This window comes from Coloeus monedula (genome assembly GCF_965178545.1).
Source record: "Coloeus monedula genome assembly, chromosome: 28".
NCBI classification, from domain to species: Eukaryota; Metazoa; Chordata; class Aves; order Passeriformes; family Corvidae; genus Coloeus; species Coloeus monedula.
The window spans coordinates 3,933,069-3,960,833 of NC_138808.1; the positions used below are offsets into that span (position 1 = coordinate 3,933,069).

Below are 27,765 nucleotides of genomic sequence, written 5' to 3' on the forward strand. Positions count from 1 at the left end.
CGCAGGCGCGCTGAGGGGAGGCGGTGAGGCGGGAGCGCGCCCCGCGCAGGCGCGCTGAGGGGCGGGGAGAGGCGGGAGCGCGCCCCGCGCAGGCGCGCTGAGGGGCGGGGAGAGGCGGGAGCGCGCCCGGCGCAGGCGCGCTGAGGGGCGGGGAGAGGCGGGAGCGCGCCCGGCGCAGGCGCGCTGAGGGGAGGCGGTGAGGGGTGGGGGGGGAAGGGGGCGGGGCTCCCGCCATGTCGCAGCGCGCCGGGGACCGCGATCGCGACAGGGAGCGCGACAGGGAGCGGGAGCTGCAGTGGTCGGCCCGCAGGATGGGCACGTCGCTGCTGCTGCAGCTGTCGGCGCACGAGCGGGAGCTGGACCTGGTGTGCCTCGACCACAGCTACGCCAAGCCCTGGAGCGCTCACCCCGACGCCAGCGCCGCCCGGCCCGCCCGCCTCCTCTTCCTCACCCCGCGGAGGCACCTCGGCAGCGCCCCGTGAGAGCCCGGGCGGCGGAGAGAACGGCGAGGGGCTGGGAGGGGCGGGGAGGGAGAAATTGGGGGGGGTCCTGTGGGGCTGAGCGGGCTGTGAGGGGAAAGGAGGGGGTCCTGTGAGGCTGAGGGGGCTGTGAGGGGAAAGGAGGGGGTCCTGTGAGGCTGAGGGGGAAGTTGGGGGGGATCCTGGGGCCTGGGAGAGGAAAGGAAGGGGTCTTGTGAGGCTGAGGGGGCTGTGGGGAGGGGTCCTGTGGGGCTGGGGGGAGCCATTTAAGGACTGTGGGGGTCCTGAGGGGCGGGGAACGGCTGTGAAGGAGGAGTTGGGGGATCATAAGGGCAAGTGGAGGAGTTGTGAGGGGGAAATTTGGGGCCCTGAGGGCCTTGGGGGTGGTCCTGATGGGGGGAGAGGGGCGGTGAAGAGTTTCAGTTTGGGGTGTCCGGGGGTCTCGGTTTGGGGTGTCCAGGGGCTCTCGGTTTGGAGTGTCCGGGGGGTCTCGGTTTGGGGTGTCCGGGGGGTCTCGGTTTGGGGTGTCCGGGGGTCTCAGTTTGGAGTGTTCAGAGGTCTCGGTTTGGGGTGTCCGGGGGTCTCGGTTTGGGGTGTTCAGGGGATCTCGGTTTGGGGTGTCCGGGGGTCTCGGTTTGGGGTGTCCGGGGGGTCTCGGTTTGGGGTGTCCGGGGGGTCTCGGTTTGGGGTGTCCGGGGGTCTCAGTTTGGAGTGTTCAGAGGTCTCGGTTTGGGGTGTTCAGAGGTCTCGGTTTGGGGTGTCCAGGGGCTCTCGGTTTGGGGTGTCCAGGGGCTCTCGGTTTGGGGTGTCCGGGGGTCTCGGTTTGGGGTGTCCAGGGGGTCTCGGTTTGGGGTGTCCGGGGGGTCTCGGTTTGGGGTGTCCGGGGCTCTCGGTTTGGAGTGTCCAGGGGGTCTCGGTTTGGGGTGTTCAGAGGTCTCGGTTTGGGGTGTCCAGGGGGTCTCGGTTTGGGGTGTTCAGAGGTCTCGGTTTGGGGTGTCCAGGGGGTCTCGGTTTGGGGTGTCCGGGGGTCTCGGTTTGGGGTGTCCAGGGGGTCTCGGTTTGGGGTGTCCGGGGGTCTCGGTTTGGGGTGTCCGTGGGGTCTCGGTTTGGGGTGTCCAGGGGGTCTCGGTTTGGGGTGTTCAGAGGTCTCGGTTTGGGGTGTCCGGGGGGTCTCGGTTTGGGGTGTCCGGGGCTCTCGGTTTGGGGTGTCCGGGGGCTCTCGGTTTGGGGTGTCCAGGGGGTCTCGGTTTGGGGTGTCCGGGGGCTCTCGGTTTGGGGTGTCCAGGGGCTCTCGGTTTGGGGTGTCCGGGGGTCTCGGTTTGGGGTGTTCAGAGGTCTTGGTTTGGGGTGTCCAGGGGTCACAGTCTTGGTTTGGGGCTCTGAGTGTCTCCGTTTTGGGGCTGTAGGGGTCTTGGTTTCGTGATCCAGGATGATTGGTTTGGGGCTTCAGGGGTATCACTTTGGGGCTCCAGGACAGGTCCAGGGGCTCGGTTTGGGAACTCCAGGAGCAGCCACTTCATGGCCCAGGAGTACCCAGGTCCCTGGGTCAACACCACCCTGTGCATCCCTGGCAGCACTGTCCAAACGCTCCTGGAGCAGCCTCGGGGCCATGCCCATTCCCTGGGCAGCCTGGGCAGTGCCCAGCACCCTCTGGAGGAAGAACCTTTCCCAAAATCCATCCTGACCCTGCCCTGGCCCAGCTCAGTCGGGTGGGATCGACCAAACCCCCTGGATCCCCCAAACCTCCCATCCTCGCTGTGACACCCCGTGTCTCTGGCAGGGAGGCCGATGTCCCCATCGACGTGGAGACGGTGACGCCCACGCCGGTGCCGCTCTACGACAACCAGAAGGCTCGGAGCGTGATGAACGAGTGCGAGCGGCACGTGATGTTCGCCCGCACCGACGCCGACGCGCCCCCGCCGCCCGACGACTGGGAGGAGCACGTCAACAGGTGGGATGGGAATGCCAGGGAAAGGGAATCCGGGCTGGGAATGCCGGGGAATGGGAATCTGGGCTGGGAGTGCCAGAGAAGGGGAATCTGGGCTGGGAGGAGCATGTCAACAAGTGGGATGGGAATGCCAGGGAAGGGGAATCTGGGCTGGGAATGCTGGGGAATGGGAATCTGGGCTGGGAGTGCCAGAGAAAGTGAATCCAGGCTGGGAGGAGCACGTCAGCAGGTGGGATGGGAATGCCAGGGAAAGGGAATCTGGTCTGGGAATGCTGGGGAATGGGAATCTGGGCTGGGAGTGACAGAGAAAGTGAATCCAGGCTGGGAGGAGCACATCAACAGGTGGGATGGGAATGCCAGGGAAGGGGAATCTGGGCTGGGAATGCTGGGGAATGGGAATCTGGGCTGGGAGTGCCAGAGAAAGTGAATCCAGGCTGGGAGGAGCACGTCAGCAGGTGGGATGGGAATGCCAGGGAATGGGAATCTGGGCTGGGAATGCTGGGGAATGGGAATCTGGGCTGGGAGTGCCAGAGAAAGTGAATCCAGGCTGGGAGGAGCACATCAACAGGTGGGATGGGAATGCTGGGGAATGGGAATCTGGGCTGGGAGTGCCAGAGAAGGGGAATCTGGGCTGGGAGTGCCAGAGAAAGTGAATCCAGGCTGGGAGGAGCACATCAACAGGTGGGATGGGAATGCTGGGGAATGGGAATCTGGGCTGGGAGTGCCAGAGAAGGGGAATCTGGGCTGGGAGGAGCATGTCAACAGGTGGGATGGGAAGGCCAGGGAACGGGAATCTGGGCTGGGAATGCTGGGGAATGGGAATCTGGGCTGGGAGTAGCATGCCAACAGGTGGGCTGGGAACACCAGGGAATGGGAATCCGGTCTGGGAATGCCAGAGAAAGGGAATCCAGGCTGGGAGGAGCACATCAGCAGGTGGGCTGGGAATGCCAGGGAGCAGGAATCCAGACTGGGAATGCCAGAGAAAGGGAATCCAGGTTGGGAATGCCAGGGAATGGGAATGTGGGCTGGAAATGCCAGAGAAAGGAAATCCAGGCTGGGAGGAGCACATCAACAGGTGGGCTGGGAATGGGCTGGGAGTGCCAGGGAATGGGAATCCAGGCTGGGAATGCCAGGGAGTGGGAATCCAGGCTGGGAATGCCAGGGAATGGGAATCCAGGCTGGGAATCTGGGCTGGGAGCAGCACATCCACAGGTGGGATGGGAACGCCAGGGAGCAGGAATCCAGACTGGGAGTGCCAGAGAAAGGGAATCCAGGCTGGGAGGAGCACATCAGCAGGTGGGCTGGGAATGCCAGGGAATGGGAATCCAGGCTGGGAATGCCAGGAAGTGGGAATCCAGGCTGGGAATCTGGGCTGGGAGCAGCACATCCACAGGTGGGATGGGAATGCCAGGGAACGGGAATTCCAGACTGGGAATTCCAGACTGGCTGCCCGCTTCTGTCAGGGACTTGTGCAGAGCCACAGGGTCCCCCCTGATCCCCCTCTTCCCCAGGCTGAACCCCTTCCCAGCTCCCTCAGCCGCTCCTGGGGCTCCAGCCCCTTCCCAGCTTCATTCCCTGCCCTGGACACGCTCCAGCCCCTCAGTGTCCTTCTTGTCCTGAGGGGGCAGAACTGACCCCAGCATGGGAGGTGCCCCAGCAGGGCCAGCACAGGGGGAGATCCGGGGAGTTGCTGGGTTCCATGTGGATCCTCAGTTCAGCTGTATTCCAAGCTCAGGGGAAGCAAGGATGTGCATGAACTCCAGCCTGTGGAACGCTCCAGGCCTCGATGCAGCCAGGAATGGTTTGGTTGTTTTGTGGGTGACCCCTCTGTGTCTGTCCCCACAGGACGGGCTGGACCATGGCCCAGAACAAGCTGTTCAACAAGATCCACAAAGCGCTGCAGTCGGACAGGCTGGCTCGCCTGGCCAACGAAGGGGTGAGAGGGGCTGCTGTCCATCCTTCCCGGGAAACACGGGGCGGTCAGGATGGAAACGCTGGCCCTTGGGTCGTGTAACCTTAAGGAACAGACAGCTCTGAGCTTCTCTGAGCTGTGATTTTTGTGGAATATCCTGAGCTGGAAGGACCCATCAGGATCATTAATCCAGCCCCTGGCCCTGCACAGACACCCCAAAATCATCCCACCCTGGGCATCCCTGGCAGTGCTGTCCAAATGCTCCTGGAGCAGCCTCGGAGCTGTGCCCATTCCCTGGGCAGCCTGGGCAGTGCCCAGCACCCTCTGGAGGAAGAACCTTTCCCAGAATCCAGCCTGAGCCTCCCTGGCCCAGCTCCAGCCCTTCCCTGGGTGCTGTCCCTCACACAGAGCAGGGATCAGAACTTCCCCTTGGAAGTTTTGGATTGCTGTGAGAGCTCCTTTCAGCCTCATCCGTCTCAGACAAATGTCCTCACTCCAGATGGCTTTGTCCTCACTTCCCTGTGGATGGGGCTGCGCTGCCGTGCTTGATCCTCCCCTGAACTGTTATTTGGAAATTCCCGGTTTCCAGGCGTGCAACGAGCCCGTGCTGAGGAGGATCGCGGTGGATAAATGTGCCCGCAGGGTGCGCCAGGCTCTGGCCAGCGTGAACTGGGACACCAAACTCATCCAGTGGCTTCACACGACGCTGGTGGAGACCCTGAGCCTGCCCGTGCTGGCTGCGTACCTGGACGCCCTGCAGACCCTGAAAGGAAAGGTGATAAAAGCAGTGGCAGACTTGGCTGTCACAGGTGACGTTCTCCCTTCACACAGCTGGCACAGGGAAGAGGCTGGAATTGTTATCCCATGTTTTGGGTGCGTTTTCTCAGTGCCCCCTGGCTTCTGCTTGCAGATCCCCACGCTGATCGACAGGATGCTGCTCTCCTCCACGGCCAAGACGGGAGCAGCAGGGGCAGAGGCGCTGTCCCTGCTGCTCAAGAGACCCTGGGACCCAGCAGTGGGTGTCCTGTCCCATAATAAACCAGTGAGTGCCTCTGGGGGCTTGTGGGGAATGACAGTCCCGTGTCAGCTTTGGTCTTCCCCTACTCTGCCTCTCTCCTCTCCTCTTGTCCCCCTGCTTTAGAGTTGCTCCGTGAATGGGAGGGACCCACAGAGATCCCTGACCCAACCCCTGGCCCTGCACTGACACCCCAAAATCATCCCACCCTGGGCATCCCTGGCAGTGCTGTCCAAATGCTCCTGGAGCAGCCTTGGGGCTGTACCCGGCACCCTCTGGGGGAAGAACCTTTCCCAAAATCCAGCCTGACCCTCCCTGGCCCAGCTCCAGCCATTCCCTGGCTCTGTCCCTGTCCCAGGGAGCAGGGATTGGAGCTGCCCTGTGGAAAGAAGGGAGAGTCCCTTCTGTTGGACACATTCTGCTGGATATCCTGAGGGAGCTTTGGCTTGGGGAAACAATCAATTAACGAGGGCAAGATCCCTCCCTCTTCTTGTGGGGCACGGAGGCCTTTCCCAGGGGAACTGCTCTTCCTGACACGGCTCCTGTTGAACTTTGCAGAGCAAACTGCCTGGTTCCCCCCTGATCCTCATAGCTTCCTCCGGCCCCGCCAACTCCATGTTCCCCACGTCCCGACGGCACCGCTTCTGGCAGTCCCAGCTCTCCTGCCTGGGAAAGGTGTGTGGGGCTGGCTCTGAGGGGCTGGGAAAGGTGTGTGGGGCTGGCTCTGAGGGGCTGGGAAAGGTGTGTGGGGCTGGCTCTGAGGGGCTGGGAAAGATGTGTGGGGCTGGCTCCGAGGGGCTGGGAAAGGTGTGTGGGGCTGGCTCTGTGAGGTTGGGAAAGATGTGTGGGGCTGGCTCTGTGGGCTGTTCCCATGCCCCCAGCAGTGCCGCTTGTTCCCCATGCCCCCAGCAGTGCCGCTTGTTCCCCATGCCCCCAGCAGTGCCGCTTGTTCCCCATGCCCCCAGCAGTGCCGCTTGTTCCCCATGCCCCCAGCAGTGCCGGTTGTTCCCCATGCCCCCAGCAGTGCCGGTTGTTCCCATGCCCCCAGCAGTGCCGGTTGTTCCCCATGCCCTCAGCAGTGCCGCTTGTTCCCCATGCCCTCAGCAGTGCCGCTTGTTCCCCATGCCCCCAGCAGTGCCGCTTGTTCCCCATGCCCCCAGCAGTGCCGGTTGTTCCCCATGCCCCCAGCAGTGCCGCTTGTTCCCCATGCCCTCAGCAGTGCCGGCTGTTCCCCATGCCCTCAGCAGTGCCGGCTGTTCCCCATGCCCCCAGCAGTGCCGGCTGTTCCCCATGCCCCCAGCAGTGCCGGCTGTTCCCCATGCCCCCAGCAGTGCCGGTTGTTCCCCATGCCCCCAGCAGTGCCGGTTGTTCCCCATGCCCCCAGCAGTGCCGGTTGTTCCCCATGCCCCCAGCAGTGCCGGTTGTTCCCCATGCCCCAGCAGTGCCGCTTGTTCCCGACGCCCTCAGCAGTGCCGGCTGTTCCCCGTGCCCTCAGCAGTGCCGGCTGTTCCCCGTGCCCTCAGCAGTGCCGGCTGTTCCCCATGCCCCCAGCAGTGCCGGCTGTTCCCCATGCCCTCAGCAGTGCCGGCTGTTCCCCATGCCCTCAGCAGTGCCGGCTGTTCCCCGTGCCCCCAGCAGTGCCGGCTGTTCCCCATGCCCCCAGCAGTGCCGGCTGTTCCCCATGCCCTCAGCAGTGCCGCTTGTTCCCGACGCCCTCAGCAGTGCCGCTTGTTGCCCCCAGCAGTGCCGGCTGTTCCCAACACCCGCAGCAGTGCCGGTTATTCCCAATGTTCCCTTTCCCACGCAGGTCATTCCCATCGCCACGTCCCTGCTGAACAACGGCAGTGGGGTGGGCGTGCTGCAGTGCCTGGAGCACATGATCGGCGCCGTCAGGGGCAAGGTGGCCGAGGTGAGGGACAGCAGCCGGGCCCTTTGTGCCCCTCAAACCCTGCCCAGTGCCCGGAGAGGCTGTGCCGCCTCAGGGCACTGTCCCATTGCGTGTCCCGATTCTCCAGCCCTGGCTTTGTTTTGTCTCCCCCAGATCCACAACCACTTCTCTCACAAGCAGATCATCCTGATCGGGTGGAACACGGGTGCCTTGGTGGCCTGCCACGTGAGTGCCCCACTGCTCTGCCTCCTCAGGGGAGCACAGGGAGGGTGTGGAGCTGTTGGAGCAGGTCCAGAGGGAGCCATAGAAATGCTCCCGGGGCTGGAGCCGGGCTGGGAGAGCTGGGGGTGTTCACCTGGAGAAGGGAAGGCTCCAGGGAGAGCTCAGAGCCCCTTGCAGGGCCTGAAGAGGCTCCAGCAGAGCTGGAGAGGGACTGGGGACAAGGGATTCAGAGACAGGACCCAGAGAATGGCTTCCCGCTGGGAAAGCGGAGATTTGGGTGGAATATTGGGAAGGAATTCCTGGCTGTGAGGGTGGAGAGGGGCTGAGATGGAATTCCCAGAGCAGCCGTGGCTGCTCCATCGCTGGAAGTGCCCAAGGCCAGGCTGGATGTGGCTTGGAGCAGCCTGGGACAGTGGGAGGTGTCCCTGCCCATGGCAGGGCTGGAATGGGATGGGGTTTAAGGTCCTTCCCAGCCCAAACCATTCCAGGGCTCTGTGATTCTCCTTATCCAGCAGAGCTGGATTCGAGTGACTGCCGGGGCTCTTTCTGTCCCTGTGCTCGCTCCAAGGCCCGCCTTTGACCTCTGTGGCCGTGGGCCCTTTGCAGTTGGGGTCATTTAATGCTTTTTAATCACCCAGGTGTTGCTATTAAGGTGTTTCTGTGCCTGGCAGAGCAGCCTTCATTCCCGGGGTGTGCTGGGCTCTGGGAGTGCTGACTTGCTGTCTCCCTGCCCAGGTTTCAGTGATGGAGTATGTCACTGCTGTCGTGTGCCTCGGCTTCCCGCTGCTCACCGTGGACGGCCCCAGAGGGGTAAGGGTCAGATGGAGCCGCTTAAAGAACTCTGCTTGTCTTTAAACCTCCCTGGATTGTTTTGTGGGATCGTTCCTGGGAGTCCAGAGGTAGCTGGCTGATGTTTTGGGGGAATGTGCGTGTGATTTCAGTTTGGAGGAGGTGTTGCTGTCAGAGGACCTTCCTGGGGGCCTGAATCCCTGTTATCCATGTCCTGGCTCCCTGTTATCCGTAGCCTGGATCCTCATTATCCGTGTCTTGGCTCCCTCCTTATCCATGTCTTGGCTCCCTCCTTATCCATGGCCTGGCTCTGTTATCCATGGCCTGGCTCTGTTATCCATGGCCTGGTTCTGTTATCCATGTCCTGGCTCCCTCGTTATCCGTAGCCTGGATCCTCATCATCCATGGCCTGGCTCCCTCCTTATCCATGTCCTGGCTCCCTCCTTATCCATGGCCTGGCTCCCTCCTTATCCATGGCCTGGCTCTGTTATCCATGTCCTGGCTCCCTCGTTATCCATAGCCTGGCTCCCTCCTTATCCATGGCCTGGCTCCCTCCTTATCCATGGCCTGGCTTCCTCTTTATCCATGGCCTGGCTCCTCCTTATCCATGTCCTGGCTCTGTTATCCATGGCCCAGCTCTGTTATCCGTGTCCTGGCTCCTCCTTATCCGTGTCCTGGCTCCTCCTTATCCGTGTCCTGGGTCCTCCTTATCCATGGCCTGGCTCCTCCTTATCCATGGCCTGGCTCTGTTATCCATGGCCTGGCTCCCTCCTTATCTGTGTCCTGGCTCCATTATCCATGGCCCAGCTCTGTTATCCACATCCTGGCTCCCTCCTTATCCATGGCCTGGCTCCCTCCTTATCCATGGCCTGGCTCCTTCCTTATCCATGGCCTGGCTCCCTCCTTATCCATAGCCTGGATCCTCATCATCCATGGCCTGGCTCCCTCCTTATCCATGTCCTGGCTCTGTTATCCATGGCCTGGCTCCCTCCTAATCCATACCCTGGCTCCATTATCCATATCCTGGCTCCCTGTAATCCGTGTCATTTCCACGGAGCCCAGAACGCTCCGTTATGAGCCGTGTGTGACTGGATAGGGAATGATGATGGCCACAGTCACTGTCAGAAGCCGCTCATCCCAAGGGAATTCCCCCTGAAAGGCATTTCCTGGAGCAGGCAGCAGCTCAAGCAGAGCTTCCCTCTGCCCCCAGTGCATCCCACTGGGACTCCCCCCTGGAAGCGTCGCTGTCGCTGCTTCCTCAGCCTCATCCCAGGATTCCGGTGCCATCCCAGCTCAGCCCTCCCAGACTTCCACTCCCTTGCTCCCAACAGGATGTGGATGACCCCCTCCTGGAGATGAAGACCCCGGTGCTCTTCGTGATCGGGCAGAACTCCCTGCAGTGCAACATTGAAGCCATGGAGGATTTCCGGGAGAAGATCCGGGCGGATAACAGCATGGTGGTGGTGGGAGGAGCCGATGACAACCTCAGGTGGGGTGGATGCTCTGTTCCTGGGAATTCTGGGCAGCGTCTGAGCGTGCTGGGGACATCAACACTGAATTTGGTGCTGGGATTAGGTGGGAACTGCACGAAAATCCCCCAAATTTGGTGCTGGGATTAGGTGGGAACTGCACGAAAATCCCCCAAATTTGGTGCTGGGATTAGGTGGGAACTGCACAAAAATCCCCAAATTCGGTGCTGGAATTAGGTGGGAACTGCACGAAAATCCCCCAAATTTGGTGCTGGGATTAGGTGGGAGCTGCACGAAAATCCCCAAATTTGGTGCTGGGATTAGGTGGGAACTGCACGAAAATCCCCAAATTTGGTGCTGGGATTAGGTGGGAACTGCACGAAAATCCCCAAATTTGGTGCTGGGATTAGGTGGGAACTGCACGAAAATCCCCAAATTTGGTGCTGGGATTAGGTGGGAACTGCACAAAAATCCCCCAAATTTGGTGCTGGGATTAGGTGGGAACTGCACAAAAATTCCCCAAATTTGGTGCTGGGATTAGGTGGGAACTGCATGAAAATCCCCCAAATTTGGTGCTGGGATTAGGTGGGAACTGCACGAAAATCCCCAAATTCGGTGCTGGGATTAGGTGGGAACTGCACGAAAATCCCCCAAATTTGGTGCTGGGATTAGGTGGGAACTGCACGAAAATCCCCAAATTTGGTGCTGGGATTAGGTGGGAACTGCACGAAAATCCCCCAAATTTGGTGCTGGGATTAGGTGGGAACTGCACGAAAATCCCCCAAATTTGGTGCTGGGATTAGGTGGGAACTGCACGAAAATCCCCCAAATTTGGTGCTGGGATTAGGTGGGAGCTGCACGAAAATCCCCAAATTTGGTGCTGGGATTAGGTGGGAACTGCACGAAAATCCCCAAATTTGGTGCTGGAATTAGGTGGGAACTGCACGAAAATCCCCCAAATTTGGTGCTGGGATTAGGTGGGAACTGCACGAAAATCCCCAAATTTGGTGCTGGGATTAGGTGGGAACTGCACGAAAATCCCCAAATTCGGTGCTGGGATTAGGTGGGAACTGCACGAAAATCCCCCAAATTTGGTGCTGGGATTAGGTGGGAACTGCACGAAAATCCCCAAATTTGGTGCTGGGATTAGGTGGGAACTGCACGAAAATCCCCCAAATTTGGTGCTGGGATTAGGTGGGAACTGCACGAAAATCCCCCAAATTTGGTGCTGGGATTAGGTGGGAACTGCACGAAAATCCCCCAAATTTGGTGCTGGGATTAGGTGGGAGCTGCACGAAAATCCCCCAAATTTGGTGCTGGGATTAGGTGGGAACTGCACGAAAATCCCCCAAATTTGGTGCTGGGATTAGGTGGGAACTGCACGAAAATCCCCAAATTTGGTGCTGTGTTGACAATAACTGTAGGAAAACCCTGTATGGGAATGGGCCTGATTTAGGGCTGGGCCTGATTTAGGGCCAGACCCAGCAGCACAGAGGAGATTTTGGAGCATCACAGGAGTCAGGGATCTCGAGTAGGGAAAATCAGTAAAGGACAGGAAAGAGAGAAATCTAAAACTCTGACGCTGGGTGTGAAGACAGAGCTCTGAAATACCAGATTGGCTTTGAAAAATGCTTTGGGAAGTCCCAAAAAGGATCTTTTCTCCTCGATAGGTGAAGAATGACGGGAACATTTCTGTGGAAAATGGTGATTTCCACTTGGTTTGGTTTTTTTTTTCTTTCCCTTAGGATAAGCAAAGCCAAAAAGAAGTCGGAAGGGCTGACCCAGAGCATGGTGGACAGGTGCATCCAGGTGAGCACAGGAACTTTGCACCTCCAAAAGGAGGAGGAACCTCTGCTGGAATGTCTCGGTGCCCACAGGATTGAAGGGAATCTTCTCCTGAGGGGGATTTGGAAGGAGCAGAGCTGTGGGATTCCTGGGGGTGCACCTTAAGCAAGGAGCGCTTTCCTGAGTGTCCCGACACATTTTAGGGGAAACCATTGTGGTTTTTTTCCCCTGCGTGTCCTAAGTCAGTGATTTGTGAGCTTCGCTGAGAAATCCAAGCTCTGTCTGTGAGGCTTTAGGGATTTTCTGCGGAATATCCAACCCCAGCAGAGCCTTATCCCTGTATCCCCCTGGGAATGCTTTAGGCTGCAGGGCTGCGGGGCTCCTTCATTCAGAGACCTGCCCAGCTCTGAGTCCCACCCTTTATCCCAAAAATTCCCAGGATGAGATCGCCGACTTCCTGACGGGAGTGCTGACCCGAGCCGAGAGCCACTCGGGCTCCGAGCCCCGCGACCTGGACGCTGAGAAGAAGAAGAAGCCCCGAGATTCCAGCAGGAGGGATCTGTCCTTTGAGCTGCCCGAGAGGAGCAGCAGACCCGCCTCCCCTGCAGCCAAAGTGCCAGCCTCGCCCTCGGGCTCCGAGGTGGGAGCTCTTCCCGGGGTGATTCCAGCTTGGGCTTGTGGAAGGAGAGGCTTTTGTGGCGCTGGAATCTGTGGGGAGAGCTGTGGTGAGGGAGGGGAGAGGATACCGAAGGGGATGTGGCCTCAGGGGAGGTTGAGATGGGACATTAGGAGAAATTTCTTCATTGTAAGGCTTTGGAGCAGGCTGGTGGGGTAACCGACCTGGGAGTGTTTTACATGGGTGGATGTGGCCCATGGGGACAGGGGTGACCGTGCTGTTGACAATGGGACTTGATGATCTCAAAGGTCTTTTCCAGCCTTAAAAATCCCATGGTGAGGGAAATGAACCTCCAGCCAAAGGCCTGGTGCTCAGGGCCAGGGCTGCCTCGGGCACACGTGGGGCTGAGCTGTCCCTCTCTCCCAGCAGGACCTGTCCAGCGTGTCCAGCAGCCCCACATCCAGCCCCAAGACCAAGGTGGCCGCCCTGTCCCTGCCCAAGCCCAGCCAGGTGGGCCCCACGCAGCTGCTGAAGAGGCAGGTGCCGAGGCCAGACACGGTCCTGACCCACAAGCAGGCACAAGGTAATTCCCTGCAGCTTTCCCACCCTGCCAGCAGCTGGAATTTTACTCTTTCTCTGTCTGGACCTGTGTAGGTTTTTATCTTCCGAGTCCTGTGTTGAATTCCGAGCTCCCCGTGGCAGCTTTCTCCACGGCTCAGCCCCCTGTCACGGCCTTGGAGGGTTGGAATTAGGTTGGAAACGGTGTTTCTGTAGCTTGTGGAGCCTTGCTGCTGCTGGGAGTGGGAAGGATTTTCTCTGTGGCTGACCAAACCCTGCTGTAGCCACGCTCTGATCCTTTTGGGAGACCTCACTCTGATGTCTCCTTCAGGGCTACCTGGGGAGACACCGAAGGTGCTCAGGAGATGGTTGAGGCTGTTGAATTGAGGTGGAAACTGCAGGATTTGGGGGATTTCAGAACCATCTCGCAGCAAGTGGCCTGTGGAAAACCTGCTGTGGATAAGAAACCAGCTCGAGCTGTGGGGTCTCGTGTCCTGTCAGAGGCTGGTTAGAAACCTTCAGTCTGGTGGTGAACTCTGGGAGTGCAGGGAATGCTTTTGTGGCTGAGGATCCCTTCTGGCAAATTCCAGCAGCACTCCAGGGGATGGTTCTCCATCCTCCCTTCTCTCCTTGCCGTGCTCAGGACAGAGCTGGACAGGCTCCTGGCTGCCACCTGCAGCAGTGACCCTCCACATCCATCCTGCCTCGGGGATGGACTCCAGGGGGAAGCTGGAGCTTGGATCTGCCTCGTTTCCTACACCATGGACTGAAGGGTTGTGTTCCTGTGCTGCTCTAGCTGAGGGAGGCAGGAGGAGGCTCCGTGGTGGAGCTGTGTCCCGCTGCCTCGGTTTGTTGACAGCATTCCTGGCCAGAGCTGCTCAGGGAGGTGCTGGCTCACGTCTGCCAGCTGCTCTCAGCCTCTTGGCACAGCTCAGCCCTGCTCTCCTCCCCGGGCCACCTTTCCTGGTGGCTGGAGAGGGCTCTTTGGTGGGAATGTGCCCCTTGCCGTGTCGGAGCACAGGAGGTTGCCGCGTCTCCGTTGTTCCCCGTGGCTGGATCAGTCGTGTCCGGAGCTCTGCCTGCTCCCAGGTGTCCATCTGGGGGTCCCAGCGGTGTCCCCAGAGCCCCTGTCCCGCTGCAGATTCGGGCTGTGATACTGTAATTCTCTCTGATTCATTTCAGCTCAGTTCGCTGCTTTTCTGAAACAAAACATGCTGGTGAGGAAAGCTCTTCCTCCTGGCACCTCTTCATGTCTCTTTGGTGAGTATCTCCTCACTTCTCGCTGTCTCTCTCCCTGTCTCCTTCCTTCTCTCTGTCTCTGCTGCCTTCTTCCATCATCCTCCTCTTCCCTTGCGCTGGTTTGGGGCTGTGGCCCGACGTGTCCCCTTGTCCCCTGCTCGGTGCTTTCTCTTTGCTGTGGTTGGAGCTGAAGCCGAGGGCCCACTCAGACTTTTCCTGAGCTCTTCCCTGCTCCCAGTGGTAAAATGCTGGAGTCTGGTTGGCTCTGATGGACTAAAGCTTGGTGGATGTGGGTTTAACCCTTTCCTGTGCTGGGGGTGAGCAGGGGGTGTGACAGAGCTGGGGTGCTGGTGGAGCGTCCCTGACACGTGGGACAGGGATGAGGGACAGCCAGGGGTGGACACACAGCAGCACTGCCCAGCCCGAGGGATTAGGGAAGAACAGAGAGGTCAGGGACAGAGGGATGGCCTTGGGAAAATGGTGATGGAGCAGGGACAGAGCTTTGGGAAGGCAGGGATGGATCAGGGATGGGTTTGGGAAGACGGGGATGGATCAGGGACAGAGCTTTGGGAAGGCAGGGATGGATCAGGGATGGGTTTGGGAAGACGGGGATGGATCAGGGACAGAGCTTTGGGAAGGCAGGGATGGGGTTGGGAAGGCTGTGATGGATCAGGGATGGGTTTGGGAAGGCAGGGATGGATCAGGGACAGAGGGCAGTGATGGATCAGGCACAGAGCTTTGGGAAGGTGCTGATGGGTCAGGGATGGGTTTGGGAAGGCAGGGATGGATCAGGGCCAGAGCTTTGGGAAGGCAGGGATGGATCAGGGACAGAGGGCAGGGATGGATCAGGGATGGGTTTGGGAAGGCAGGGATGGATCAGGGATGGGTTTGGGAAGGCAGGGATGGATCAGGGACAGAGCTTTGGGAAGGCAGGGATGGATCAGGGATGGGTTTGGGAAGGCAGGGATGGATCAGGGACAGAGGGGTGGGATGGATCAGGGACAGAGGGGTGGGAAGGCGCTGCTGGATCAGGGACAGGGACGCTGTCTGGACCAGGGGACACAACAGGGGTGCCAGTGTGAGCACCCAGAGGTGACTGAGCGTGCCATGCTCCGAGGGCTGGGGATGGAGGGTGAGGTCCAGGCTGTCCAGAGATGTGTTTTGCCATCATGAACGACAGTCCCTGCGTGGATCTGGGGTCAGCAGAGGGACGAACGTGGAGATCCAAGGCTTTGGGAGGCTGCAGGGTTGTCACTTGAGCTGTGGTCTCACTTCTCCCTCGGGGTGTCCCCAGGGCTGGGCGCTGCCCTGAGCACCCTGAATGTTCTGCCTTTAACTCCACAACCAACTCCTGAGCCAGGCTCTGCCCCGAGCTGGTGCTTTAAAGGTTTCTTTTCCTCTTGAGCTTGGTTTAAGCATCCCCTGCCCCCTGGAGCCTCTCTGTGAGCCTTCCCCTGTGCCACGAGGGCAGGGGGAGGAATCTCCAGTGGATGTTTCCCTGCTGGATGTGGAGAGCCTGGCCCCAGCCTGGCCTGCCTGCTCAGAGCAGCAAGAGCTAATTAAGAGCTCTGGGTTCATTAGAGCGCTGCCTTGGCTGCCTCAGGTGTCAGATAGGAAGCTGGGTGGAGCCTCTGGTTTGGGAATGGGCTATTCCTTGGGAACACGCAGCCAGCCCTGCCTGGCACGGCTCCCTGTGCCCTTACCCGGGCAGGAACAGGAGGGGACACAGAGGGACCCAGCTGGGTCACTGCTTTACCCGGTGCCTGTGCATGTGCCACTCGCTCTCCTGCTTGGCTGCTGGCCCTGGGCTGGGGGCTGTGGGGCCAGCAGGGCTCTCCTGGATGGTTTGGATGGCGCATGTTGGGAGCTGGGGGCAAACACGGCAATGCTGCACGAGGCGACGGCGCAGCGAGCTTGGCACTGCCCTGGGGAGCAGAGCAGCCCCAAAATGCTCGGGGTCGCCTGAAATGTGGGGATTTGGCTGCAGGCTGGTCCTGCCCTCTCGTGGCTCAAGGTGTGTGGGTGATACACGGCATGGAAATAGGTGCATACACACATTTATTGTTTTATACCCTGTGTCTGGGTCCGGGTGTTTGTCAGTAAAGGAGGGAGGGGCATCTTGGTTTCTGGGCTGTTGAAGACGTGGCTCTGATGCCCAGGACCCTCTGGAAAGAGGGAATTCTCAGTGTTTCAGGCTGGGGTTTGGGCATTGTACCCCAGTGGTGGCGGCTGTGTGGATGGGCAGGATGTGGCAGCTCATGGCCGTGTCCCTGGGCTGCACTTGTGGCTCCTCTGTGCTTTTTGGGAGGATCGCCCTGGCCTTGGGGAGCTTGTGCTTGAGGCAGGATGGAGTGGATGTGACAGATCAAAGTCTGCTGTGGAGGAGATTGCTCGGTTTGTGGTGTTTCTGCCCCAGTCCTTTGCAGTGTGGGGTTTTGGGGGGCTTGGCTTTGCTGCAGCACCTCTTCTGCTTGGCTTGGTGCCTCTGAGAACCTGCCCAGCTCCGGGAGGGCTGCTGGGGGATGCTCTGGCTCCGTGTTGGAGCAGCAGCTGGGCTGAGCTCTGATCTTCTGTGCCTGCAAGTCCACACTTATCCCCTCCCCTGGAGATCAGGGCTGCTGGAGGGGCCTTGAGGCCAGGATTTGGAGATGAAAACACCCCCATGAAGCCGTGGCATCGCTGCCCCTGCAGGGGCAGGGCAGCCCTTCCACCCCATCCTGCCGTGACCTGGGAGCAGCTCGAGCCAATTCCCGGGATGGCAGCGCAGGACAGGCAGGGGTCAGTGCAGGAGAGGAGCAGCGTGGGTTCCAGTGCATGGGAGCTGGGAAGGCTGGCATGGAGGGAGCTGTGGACGTGTGCATGGGCATGTTCCCCTCCCGGCACGCGGAGCCGCCCTGGGTGCTCAAAAAGCTCCTTCTGTGTCCCCCAGTTCCAGTGTCCTCAGAGCACTCGGACGGGGCTGACAGAGAGGATGTGCGTGTGCAGCTGAAGAGGCACCAGACCCCCAGCCCGACCCAGTGCGCCAAAGCTTCCAAACGAGCCAAAATCAAGGTGACCATTGTCTCCCACGGAGATGCTGCGGCCGTGGGCACCGGAGCAGCCCTCAGCACCCAGGCAGAAAGTGAGTTGGGACTGCTCAGCTGCTGTCACCCAGCCCCGAGGGCGCTGCTGTGGGGCGGGGAGGGAGCTGCGGTTCTTTGTTGCTGCGGTTCTTGGTTACCCCTCCCTCGGTTCTTGGTTACCCTTCCCTCGGTTCTGGAGGATTTAGCTGCAGGGAAAAGGTGGCAGCTGCGGCTGTGAGTGCCCGGGCGGGTCTTGGCGGGAGCCTGTTTTCCACGGCGCTTGGAATTCCACGCTCCTGCGCAACACTCGGCCGTGGCCTGGAGCTGGGAGGTGGATCCTGCACCTCCCTCTGGTCCCACACCTCCCTGGAGGCCCCGAGCTGCTGCTGGCAGCAGGATGCTGGTCCTGCCGGACCCCTTGCTCCGTGTTCCGCTCCTCCCGCTGCTGCTTTGAGGGATCGCAGCGAAGTTCCTCCCTCTGGAAGAGTTTTGTGCGCTCAAAACCCCCGATGCAGCGGAGCTGCCGGCTCTGCTGATCCCCTCCCCCGGGGCCTGGAGTGTGGCACAGCACACTTCGGATGCACATCCAAACAAATCCCGGCTCCCATCGCGCCTCTGCATCCCGGAGAAGCCGCCGTGCCCAAGAAGAGCTGATGTGCTCCGTCTGCTTCCCCTGAGCCTCTGCAAGAGAGGCCAGAAGCCCTCACAGCTGTGCCCCGTGTGCCTGGGGATGTTGCCTTTGTCTGGAGCAGTCCTTCCTCGTGCCACAGCTCCACAAAGCAGTCCCTGGTCGTGGAATCAAAGGTCAGCGGCTCTGTTCCGCTGCGAAATCCGAGGTTTTCAAAGCTCTGCTCCTTTCCAAGCACCTCTCTGCCAGCTGAACAGCTCTGAGCTGTGGAAAGACACAAATCCACATCCCTTTGGAAGGTTTCACCTGATCTTCTGGCAGCTTTGAAAACCTCTGGGTTTCCGGAATCTCTTCTTTTTTTTTGATTTTTTTTTTTTATTTTTAATTTTTCCAAACTTCTTTTCACAGAAAGGAAATGAATGGCAGAAGTAAACATGAACCCAAACAAGAATTCCCTCTTTGCCGGGTGTGAGCAGGAGGAATGCACAAGAGAGGAATGCAGTTGTATCCCCAAATGCTGCAATAAACAAATTCCGTGACTCGTCGCATCCCTGTGTATTTTGTAAAGTGTCTTGAATTAAAGAATCCTTACAAAATCACCCAGATCCCCGAAATCCATCGAGGCAGGCATGGAACAGGAGGGGGATTAGTTGGAGACAACCTTTTAGGAGAGAGGTTTGCCTTTGGTGGCGAGGGCCTGACGTTCCCCAAGGGTTTTGGAAGGCGATGCCTTTGCTCTTGGCTTCCCTCATTCCACGAGTGTTTTATAACTGGATTTTGATCTCCCGGTGTCCAGCGCCGTGCCTCGGGCTGGGATTCCTGGAGAAGATGCTCTGGGAGCTGGATGAGCCCCTGGCCGTGCCTGTGGGTACTCGGAGAGAGGGAGATCCCCGAGGAATCCCAGAGGATTTGTGGGGGACAGGAACTGAGGATTCTCCTTCTTGTTTTGCAGTTGTCTCCGGGAAGCCGCTGCCCATCGGCCAGTCCGTGTCCAGTGCCAAGGAGCTCTCGGGGCTGCTCTCCTCCCCCAAGTGAGTGGGGATTTGGGAATCTTTTGGGGGTTATTTGCCAGGCAAAGGCTGCCACGGGGAGATCCCTGCGCGTGGAGCTTTGTTTTGCTTCCCACTGGAGTTTTCTGGTGTGAGGGAGACTCGGGGGCTCCTGGAAACTCTGTGCCAGCTGGGAATCGAGCCTGGGGGTGGCAGGAGTGGAAGGATTGGGGCTGTGGGTCATGTCTAGTGTGCTTTCCCAAACTCAGGTTTGCTTCTCTCCATCTTTGTGGGGATTTTGGCAGAAATTCCGTGTTCAGTCCTTCCCTTCATTCCGTTCCCTCTGCCAGTCCAACGTTTTTATTGCAAAGACAGGGGGGGAAAAGCCTCAAAGCAGCTTGTGAAGGGCATGAGCTGCCCACAGGGATTTCTGCTGGGGAATGAATCCCATGTTGAGACCTTTTTTATTTTCTCATTTGAACCTGGCTTTGGGGAGCTGGGCTCTGGCTGATCCCATTCCCAGAGCAGCTGTGGCTACCCCTGGATCCCTGGAAGTGTTGGACAAGGCTTGGAGCAGCTTGGGACAGTGGGAGGTGGCCCTGCCCATGGCAGGGGTGGCACTGGATGGGCTTTAAGGCCCCTTCCAACCCAAACCACTCCAGCATCTGGGAGAGGAGAGGATGAAGAGCTGTTTTTAGGTAGAAAGTGGGTTTTAAACAGGGCAAGTTAAACAGGGAGCGCAGTGGCCCTGCAGGTTCGGTGCCTCTGGTGCAGGGTGACCCCAGGAGGTGCACACAACTCTTCCAGTTTGGAAATCCATGGCTTTTCCCTGAAGTAATTCTCATCTTGGCTGCTGCCCCTGCACACAGGGAAACTTCTCTTGGAATTGATGATCTTTAAAGCTTTTCCCAACCTTCCCACTCCTGTGATTCCCCTGCTTCGGGTTCTGTAGCTCAGCTCCCTCCTCCCCGAGCCCGGGTTGGTCTGGGCAGTGCCAGCTGGCTGCCAAAGCTGTCCCTGCCTGCCCTGGGCAGTTTCACCCCTCACTGGGGCCTCTCCCTTCCCTCTTAGGCTGAGCTCAGCAGCAGCAGAGGCCTCGCTGAGCCCCGCTCCGGCCGGGATCCCCAGCAGCTCGGCCCCCAGCGCCTTCCACGCTCTGCAGAGCCGGCTGGTGGCCAGCAGCACCCACGGCCTGCAGGCCCAGCCCGCCCCTGCCCTCCCAGGTACCCGCCCTGCCCTCGGGAGGGGAGGAGAAGGTCAGCCAGGCTCACGGGGTTGGGGGGAGGCTCTCGAGGTGGGATTTGTGGCTTGGGGTGCAGCAGGTGGCGTGGGAACGGTGCCATTTGTGTGTAACGAGGCCTCCTCTGTCTCACAGGTCACCCCTCTGTAGCTGCAGCAGGGAAATGTCCCCATGCCAGGGGGGTTTTGGGTGGATTTTGGGAAAGGTTCTTCCCCCAGAGGGTGCTGGGCACTGCTCAGGGAATGGGCACGGCCTCGAGGCTGCTCCAGGAGCATTTGGACAACCAGGGATGCCCAGGGTGGGATTTTGGGGTGTCTGTGCAGGGCCAGGGGTTGGATCAGTGATCCCAGTGGGTCCCATCCCACTTGGGACATTCCATGATCCCATAAAACGTGCTGTGGGAGGATCCCCAGTGACCTCAAGGTGCTGGCCATTGCAGAGCAGCTTCACAGCCCTGCCACAGACCCACAGGTTGGTGCAGGTGAATCCTCCCAGCCTGACTTTCCTCTTCTCTGGGTGTTTCAGGAGCAGCCTCTGCCAGCAGCCTGCTCCAGGGGCTGAGCTTCAGCCTGCAGGACATCGGCACCAAGTCCTCGAGCCTCCCTGCCAGCGTGGCTGCTGCCGCCTCACCTGTGCAGGTGAGCAGCCTTCGGACATCCCACAGGGGAGCTGGCTGGGTGGGAGGGGACGTTTTGGGAGCCTGGATAGGCCCTCTGGACCAGAAGAGAGGAGGGGTGGGCACTCAGCATGCTCTGAAGTGAGCTGAGGCCTGGAAGGGGCTCTGGGAGAAGCTGTTCCTGTGCAGCCACCCACGAACGGCTGAGTTCGAGAACAGATGAGAGGGATCAGCGATCATCCCCTGGGAAATCCTGGGAAAACCCCACCTGGCACCTCTCAGGCAGCGCTCCCCGTCCCTCTAGTGACCTCAGGGAGGTCATTTTGTCCCAGTCAGAGTTTCAGGCTCAAATGAGATGTGCAGGCTGGGAGGGACAAATCCACTCAGGGACTCAGCCCTGCCCGTGCGGGCCAGGGAGAAGCGTGGAACTCCAGAAGGCCTCTGGCTGGAGAGGGAGAGTGGCCGTGCCGGCCTGTCCTGTCCTCCCAGGAGCTCAGGGCTTGTGTCTGTCCTTGCAGAGCTCGGCCGTGAAGGCGCCCACGGCCCTGCAGAGCCTGGGTGCCATCACCACGGACACCGGCGCCATCGTCCGCACCATCCCCGTGGCCACCTCCCTGTCCCTGGGGGCCTCGGCCAGCGGCAAGCCCACGGCCATCCACCAGCTGCTGACCAATGGGGGGCTGGCCAAGCTGGCCAGCAGCCTCCCGGGGCTGGCCCAGATCTCCAACCAGGCTGCAGGTGAGCGGGAAGGAGGGCAGGGAGGTGCTGCCGGTGCCTGCAACGTTCCCAACGCTTCTCCTGCTCTCTGGGCTGGTGGTTCCCGAGCAGTCCCCTCTGAGGGTGTTCTGGTTTGGCCAAATTTAGAAATAATATCCTCTGAGAGAAGGCACAAGCAACCCTCCCCCACCAGGTTTGGGGAAAAAATAAATTTTCCTCGAGGGAAAGTGAAGGAGATAAAGCTATTTATTTAACAAACACACGGGAAAGGAAAATAATGCTAAATAATAAAATCTTTTGCTGTGGAGGAAAAACCTGAGAAAATGTTAAAAGTCCTCCCTTTGTTCTCCTTGGAGCTGGGGCTTGGCCCAGGGCCAGGCCCTCTGTGCCTGGTGGAAAGTCCTCCTGATGTGCTCTGATGTTACAGCAATCAAGCAGTCCAGTAGAAAAGGGGAAAAATCCGAAATTCCAGGGAAGGAAAAATTCAACTCTCAGTCTCTCTCTGGAGAACAAAGCAGCTGAACCACTGGCCAAAGAAAAAAACTGTCCTGGGTGCAGCCAGCCAGGTGCTTCCTCCCTCCCCTGCCACAGCTGGGAAACCAATTGCTCTCTGTGTGTGACCCTGAACAAGCTGCAAACTGCTTTGAGAAAGTTTTGCTCAGTTTTTTTTCCTCCCCCCTCTCAGGCTCAATTTAGAGGCACACAAAGGCACAAGAATTAATTTCTGGGCATAGGGCAGCGATATGGGATACACATCATAAAGTCCCCCCAAGACAGAGGGGAAGCTGCAGCCCGGTTTGGAGGTGGCCTGCACCATCCCCTGTGTCTCAGGGACATTTTTCCGTGGGCTCTGCAGGCCTGAAGGCCCCGACGACCATCACGGTGACGCTGCGGGGACAGCCCGGCCGCGTGGGCACCCTGAGCCCGGCGGCGCTGGGGACGGCGCAGCCCCAGCCGGAGGAGCAGACACAGGGCCCGCAGGTAATGGGGACACCTTTGCCATGGGAATGTGGCCGTGGCTGCTCGCCTGGGCTGCTCCTGGCCCTCACAGGTGTGTGGCTGTGCTGGGGAGGTGTCCCTGTCCCACCTCGGGGGTGTGAAGGGGGGTGACAAAACCCGGGGTGTTTGTTGTTGTTGTTGTGTCACTTTAGGTTTGAGTGGCCTTGATATCGTGGAATGGTTTGGGTTGGAAGGGCCTTAAATCCCCATCCAGTGCCATGGGCAGGGACACCTTCCACTGTCCCAGGGTGCTCCAAGCCCCAATGTCCAGCCTGGACACTTCCAGGGTTGGGGCAGCCACAGCTCCTCTGAGAACTCCATCCCAGCCTCTCCTCACCCTCACAGGGAAGAATTCCTTCCCAACATCCCATCTAAACCTTCCCACACTGGTGCTGCGCCGAGGGAATCTCCAGCTAGACTTGGAGAACTGACATCCACGTGGGAATTGTCGCTGCAGCTCCAGGTTTTCCTGGCAGGAACGGATCATGGTGGGAGGAGGGAAGCTGTGGAGTCTCTCTGCTCCCTCAGGAGGGTGGCTTGGCCATGCTGCCTGGAGCTGTTCCTCTGGGAAATGCTGCTCTTGCCTCTCCATGCCCTGCTGTGAGGCCAGGCCCTGTGGATGTTGGGAATTCTGCCCTCTTTTCCCTCAGATCTGCCCGGTTCCTGCGCTGTTTCCTTGTGCAGCTCCCCAGTCCCACTCTCTCACTCACCCCGTGCTGTGGAACCACAGCTCCAGGGCTGTGTCTGCTGGACACAGATTCCTGGGGGAGGTGGATCACTGACAGGAGGAAAAAGCTCAATCTTTGGGCTCCCAGCACGTTCCAGGTGCTGTCCCAAGGATCCTGGCTGCCTTCCTGCTCCCAGGAATCTTGGTGTGGCTGCCAGGTCGGAGAGGGGATTTTTGTTGTGGGCACAGTGTGGGTTTGGGCACTGCAGCATGGACCTCTCATCCCCAAATCCTGGGGCAAAAGGGGTAAAATTACTGCAGGATTAGCTCCAGTTCCCAGCAGGGATCAGCTCCAGTTCCCAGCAGGGATCAGCTCAGCATTCCCCTGGGATCAGCTCCAGTTCCCCCTTGGGATCAGCTCCAGTTCCCACTGGGGCATCAGCTCCAGTTTCCAGCAGGGATCACTTCACCCTTGGGATTAGTTCCAGTTCAGTTCCCCCTTTGGGATCAGCTCCAGCTCCAGTTCCCACTGGGGGATCAGCTCCAGTTCCCACTGGTGACCAGTTCCAGTTCCCAGCAAGGATTTAGGGCTGGCACTGAGGTGCTGGGATCACTCCAGCTCGGCAGGGTTGCTTTGTTGTGGCTTTTTCCCCTCTCCCACGGGATGTTCCCACTTCTGCTCCCACTCAGCGGGCCCTGGGCAGGGTGAGCTCTGGTGGACAGGCAGAGCCATCTTCCCTTTGCATCCTCACGGGATCCCAGAATGATTTGCCTTGGGAGAGACCTCAGACGTGTCTCATTCCGAGGGCAGGGTGGCTCTGTAGCTTTGCTGGGCTGGCTCGAGCTGTGGAGGTGCTGGAATATATTTAGGGATGCATTATCCTGCTGCTGGAGAAGCCTCTGGATGGGAGTTGGGCGAGGACTGACAGCAGCAGCCATAAATCCTTGATGTGACCCGTGCTGCCTCAGATGCAGAATCCTGGCTAAATCTCAGGATTTGGGAGCATCCACATCCTTCTTCCCTCAACTTCCTTCCAGTCTCTGAGCTCAGAGCTCAGTGCAGAGCTGGGAACCCTGAGCTGGTCCCCCTCAGGTCCCACCTGGGGCCAGTCACTTGTGTAGGGCTGAAATTCCGTGTCGGAGGCAGCTTCGGTGCCCTTCAGCCACCCCTCAGAGCTGCTGTGCTTCCCTCGCTGTCCCTTGGCACCTGTGAGACCCTCGGAGCACCCAGCAGGAGGGAGGGAGCTTGGCACGGACGGGCTCCGGGGCGGAAGGGGTTCGGGAGCGGGTTCCTTTCTGCGGGATCCCGACTCTCCCTGCGGGGCTGAGCTTTGCGTGGCCGAGGCGGGGCTTTGGTTGTGCTTCAGAAGCACAAACTGGAAGCTGCACCCCCAGGAAACCACGGGGGCAGCGGCGAGGCTTTGTCCCTGCTCGTAGCCCTGACAGCAGCGGGATTACGGCACCGGCACCGGCCGGGCTTCCTGGAGCGTGGAACGGCCCAAACAGCCCCGGGGCTTCGGCCCCGCTCTGCTCGGCAGCGGCCGGAGGTGAAATTCCCGTCGGAATTCCAGCCTCGGTAGCAAATTCCCGTCGGAATTCCAGACCCTGCTGTGCTTGGCAGCAAATTCCCATTGGAATTCCAGCCTCAGTGTGCCTGGGAGCAAATTCCCTTTGGAATTCCAGCCCCAGTGTGCTCGGGAGCAAATTCCCGCTGGAATTCCAGCCCTGCTGTGCTCAGCAGCAAATTCCCTTTGGAATTCCAGCCCCGGTGTGCTCAGGAGCAAATTCCCGTTGGAATTCCAGCCTCGCTGTGCTTGGCAGCAAATTCCCATTGGAATTCCAGCCTCAGTGTGCCTGGGAGCAAATTCCCGTTGGAATTCCAGCCCCTGCTGTGCTTGGCAGCAAATTCCCTTTGGAATTCCAGCCTCGCTGTGCTTGGCAGCAAATTCCCATTGGAATTCCAGCCTCAGTGTGCCTGGGAGCAAATTCCCTTTGGAATTCCAGCCCCAGTGTGCTCAGCAGCAAATTCCCGTTGGAATTCCAGCCCTGCTGTGCTTGGCAGCAAATTCCCGTTGGAATTCCAGCCCCTGCTGTGCTTGGCAGCAAATTCCCATCGGAATTCCAGCCCTGCTGTGTTCGGGAGCAAATTCCCTTCGGAATTCCAGCCTCGCTGTGCTTGGCAGCAAATTCCCATTGGAATTCCAGCCCCAGTGTGCTCGGGAGCAAATTCCCTTTGGAATTCCAGCCTCGCTGTGCTCAGCAGCAAATTCCCATTGGAATTCCAGCCCCTGCTGTGTTCAGCAGCACGTTCCCTTTGGAATTCCAGCCCCAGTGTGCTCGGGAGCAAATTCCCTTTGGAATTCCAGCCCTGCTGTGCTCAGCAGCAAATTCCCTTCGGAATTCCAGCCTCGGTGTGCTTGGAAGCAAATTCCCGTTGGAATTCCAGCCCTGCTGTGTTCAGCAGCGGCCAGAGACGAATTCCCTTTGGAATTCCAGCCCCAGTGTGCTCAGGAGCAAATTCCCATTGGAATTCCAGCCTCGGTGTGCCCAGCAGGAAATTCCCTTTGTAATTCCAGCCCTGCTGTGCTCGGGAGCAAATTCCCATTGGAATTCCAGCCTTGCTGTGCTCAGCAGCAAATTCCCGTTGGAATTCCAGCCCCTGCTGTGCTCAGCAGCGGCCAGAGATGAATTCCCTTCGGAATTCCAGCCCCGCCGTGCCTGCTCAGGAAGCTGGGATTTAACTCTGGGGCTGTGCCCGGAGCAGCCGAGCTGCTCTTTGGGGTGGGCACCTCCCGCTCCTCCCCGGGCAGCACACGCGAGGGAGGAGCAGGGGGAGGCGGATCCAGAGCCGGTGCGGCTGGGAAGCGAGAGCACGGAGTAAACCTGGCTTTGTCCTCTCCAGAAACTGCTCCGGACGGGGCTGGACGCTGTGGGGGTGGCTCCTGCAGGGTGGGCACGGCCAGGGAGCGGTGCTGGCTCACAGCTCTGTGCCCTGCGGAGGTTCGCACTGCCAGGCCTGGAGCTGGCCGTGAGTTTGGGGCGAGGGTGGCACGAGAAGAGCTCGGAGTCCAGCCCTTGGGAGCAGGAACCTCTTTCCCTTCTTGCAGTCTCGCTCCCAGGGGCAGGAATTTTGGTTACAGCCTGGTTTAGGGCAGTTCCTGAGCTCTGCAGGGCCCGTCCTTACTGGAAAAGGTCACACAATCCTGGAATGGGCTGGGTTGGAAGGGACCTCGAAGCCCATCCCATCCCACCACGGGCAGGGACACCTTCCCCTGTCCCAGGGTGCTCCAAGCCCCGTCCAGCCTGGCCTTGGGCACTGCCAGGGAGCCCCCAGAGCTGCCCTGAGGGGGCCACAGGGCTGGGGCAGGCAGCCTGGCTGGGCACGAGCCACGGAGGGACTTGTGGGGTGGGGGGAGAAGCTCGGACTCTGGAGGAAGAGAGGAACTTGTGGGGGATCTGAGCAGGGAAACGCTTCCCTGGGGGCGCGGGGAGGGGAGCGGTGCCCGTCTGGGCATTGCGCTTTCCCTGCCAGGTTGGTGTCGGGGTCTCGCTCTGGCCAGTGAACCAGGCCAGGTCCTTGTGCTCAGGGTGAAAGTTCTGCAGCCCAGGGTGGGCACCACGTCCCCAGGCCGCTGACCCTCTGTCCCCTTCTCCGCAGTGACCACCACCAGCCCCTTGGAGAGCCCGTGGCGTGGGAGGCCGGGCTGGCTGCGGCTCCCTCAGCCCCCTCTCCCCTGGAGCCCTCCCTGGGCCAGCCTGGCACACCCCAAGGTGGCACCTGCCCTGCAAGGCACCTCCAGGACACTCATCCCGACCCCGGGGAGGGCCCACGGAGCCCTGGGACACTGCGGGGACACGCTGGGGCTGGCCAGGAGCGGCCACGCTGTCCTGGGGGGCTGTAGGAGCCCCCAGGAACTGTGGGGGTGGGACAGGAGCAGCCCCGTGGGCTCAGGGGCTGGGAAAGGGGGGGGTGTTTTTCTGGATTTGTTGTTGTTTAATAAAAACTTGCTTTTTTTTTTTTTTTTAATTTTGTTGTGCTTTTGGACCGAGTTTGTGGCCGTGGCCACTCCAAAGGCAGTGCCGGGGGTGGCTTTTGCTGAGGGTGGATTTTGTGAGCTGTGAAGGGATGGAAGGGAGAGAGCAGGGAAGGATCCAGGGAAGGATCCAGGGCAGCTCCCTGAAAGAACCAGAGAATCCTGGAATCTCCTGAGTGGGAAGGGACCCACAGGCATCATCCAGTCCGAAATCCAAACGCTCCTGGAGCAGCCTCGGGGCCGTGCCCATTCCCTGGGCACCCTCTGGGGGAAGAACCTTTCCCAAAATCCAGCCTGACCCTCCCTGGCCCAGCTCTGGCCGTTCCCTGGCTCTGTCCCTGTCACACGGAGCAGGGATCGGAGCTGCCCCTCAGGAGGAAGCTGCAGACCCCGGTGAGTCCCCCTCAGTTTCTTCTCCCTGCGGATTCCCTCCTCGGGATAGAACACTCAGCTGGTTCCTCATCCTTTCCGGGACTGTCTGCACCCCATGACGCCAAGGAGCAGTTCTGAGGCTGCTGAGCTTCGCCAGCACCCCCAGCCCTGCTGAGCCTTTCCCTTTTCCCGGCAGTTCCGTGCTAAAAACAGCTGAGATTTCGCTTTGCCGGCGCTCGGGGCTCAGCCCAGCACAATCCCCTGCGGGGAGGGCTCTGCCTGCGGGCTGACCTCGAACCCACGGGTTTCCTGGCGGGATTCCACCGACCACGGACCCTTCTCTGGGAGCTGCAGGTGCAAACAGCCGGGATGAGCTCAGGATCTGCTCCAGCATCCCACGGATGTCCCACCGGGATGTGGCTGCTCCCAGCGAGGCTCTGCTGTGCTTTTGAGCACCTCGACTCTCTTTTTCCAGGCCTGAACTCGGAGTTTGGCTGCTGCAGGCAGGCTGGCACGGCTGG

The 27,765-nt window shown here is 59.7% G+C and overlaps 1 protein-coding gene across 6 annotated transcripts; it reads left to right on the forward strand.

The window, feature by feature from the left end:
• The first annotated feature begins 227 nt into the window (after nt 1-227).
• Nucleotides 228-27,025, forward strand: KANSL3 (KAT8 regulatory NSL complex subunit 3). 6 transcript variants are annotated; one of them, XM_082298320.1, is made up of 21 exons: nt 228-478; nt 2,260-2,430; nt 4,273-4,363; nt 4,929-5,114; nt 5,250-5,381; nt 5,913-6,029; nt 7,162-7,263; nt 7,396-7,467; nt 8,200-8,274; nt 9,585-9,742; nt 11,468-11,531; nt 11,947-12,147; nt 12,553-12,706; nt 13,864-13,941; nt 16,850-17,041; nt 18,563-18,641; nt 19,671-19,855; nt 20,365-20,477; nt 20,974-21,193; nt 22,029-22,153; nt 26,497-27,025. In XM_082298320.1, the coding sequence occupies exons 1-21, from the start codon at nt 234-236 to the stop codon at nt 26,497-26,499; spliced, it is 2,763 nt and encodes a 920-aa protein (XP_082154446.1). In that variant the 5' UTR covers nt 228-233; the 3' UTR covers nt 26,500-27,025. The 6 variants fall into 6 exon arrangements, 5 of the variants coding, with proteins under 5 accessions (XP_082154446.1, XP_082154443.1, XP_082154444.1 ...); XM_082298317.1 differs by lacking the exon at nt 26,497-27,025 and having other exon boundaries at nt 22,029-24,415; XM_082298318.1 differs by lacking the exon at nt 26,497-27,025 and having other exon boundaries at nt 19,671-19,822; nt 22,029-24,413.
• The last annotated feature ends 740 nt before the right edge of the window (nt 27,026-27,765 follow it).

Excerpts from the sequence above, each read along its gene's own strand:
- KANSL3 (XM_082298317.1), top strand. The coding sequence starts at position 234 with ATGTCGCAGCGCGCCGGGGACCGCGATCGCGACAGGGAGCGCGACAGG. Across the intron at positions 7,468-8,199 it reads GTGCCTTGGTGGCCTGCCAC|GTTTCAGTGATGGAGTATGT; the intron begins GTGAGTGCCCCA and ends CTCCCTGCCCAG. Across the intron at positions 12,148-12,552 it reads CCTCGCCCTCGGGCTCCGAG|GACCTGTCCAGCGTGTCCAG; the intron begins GTGGGAGCTCTT and ends CTCTCCCAGCAG.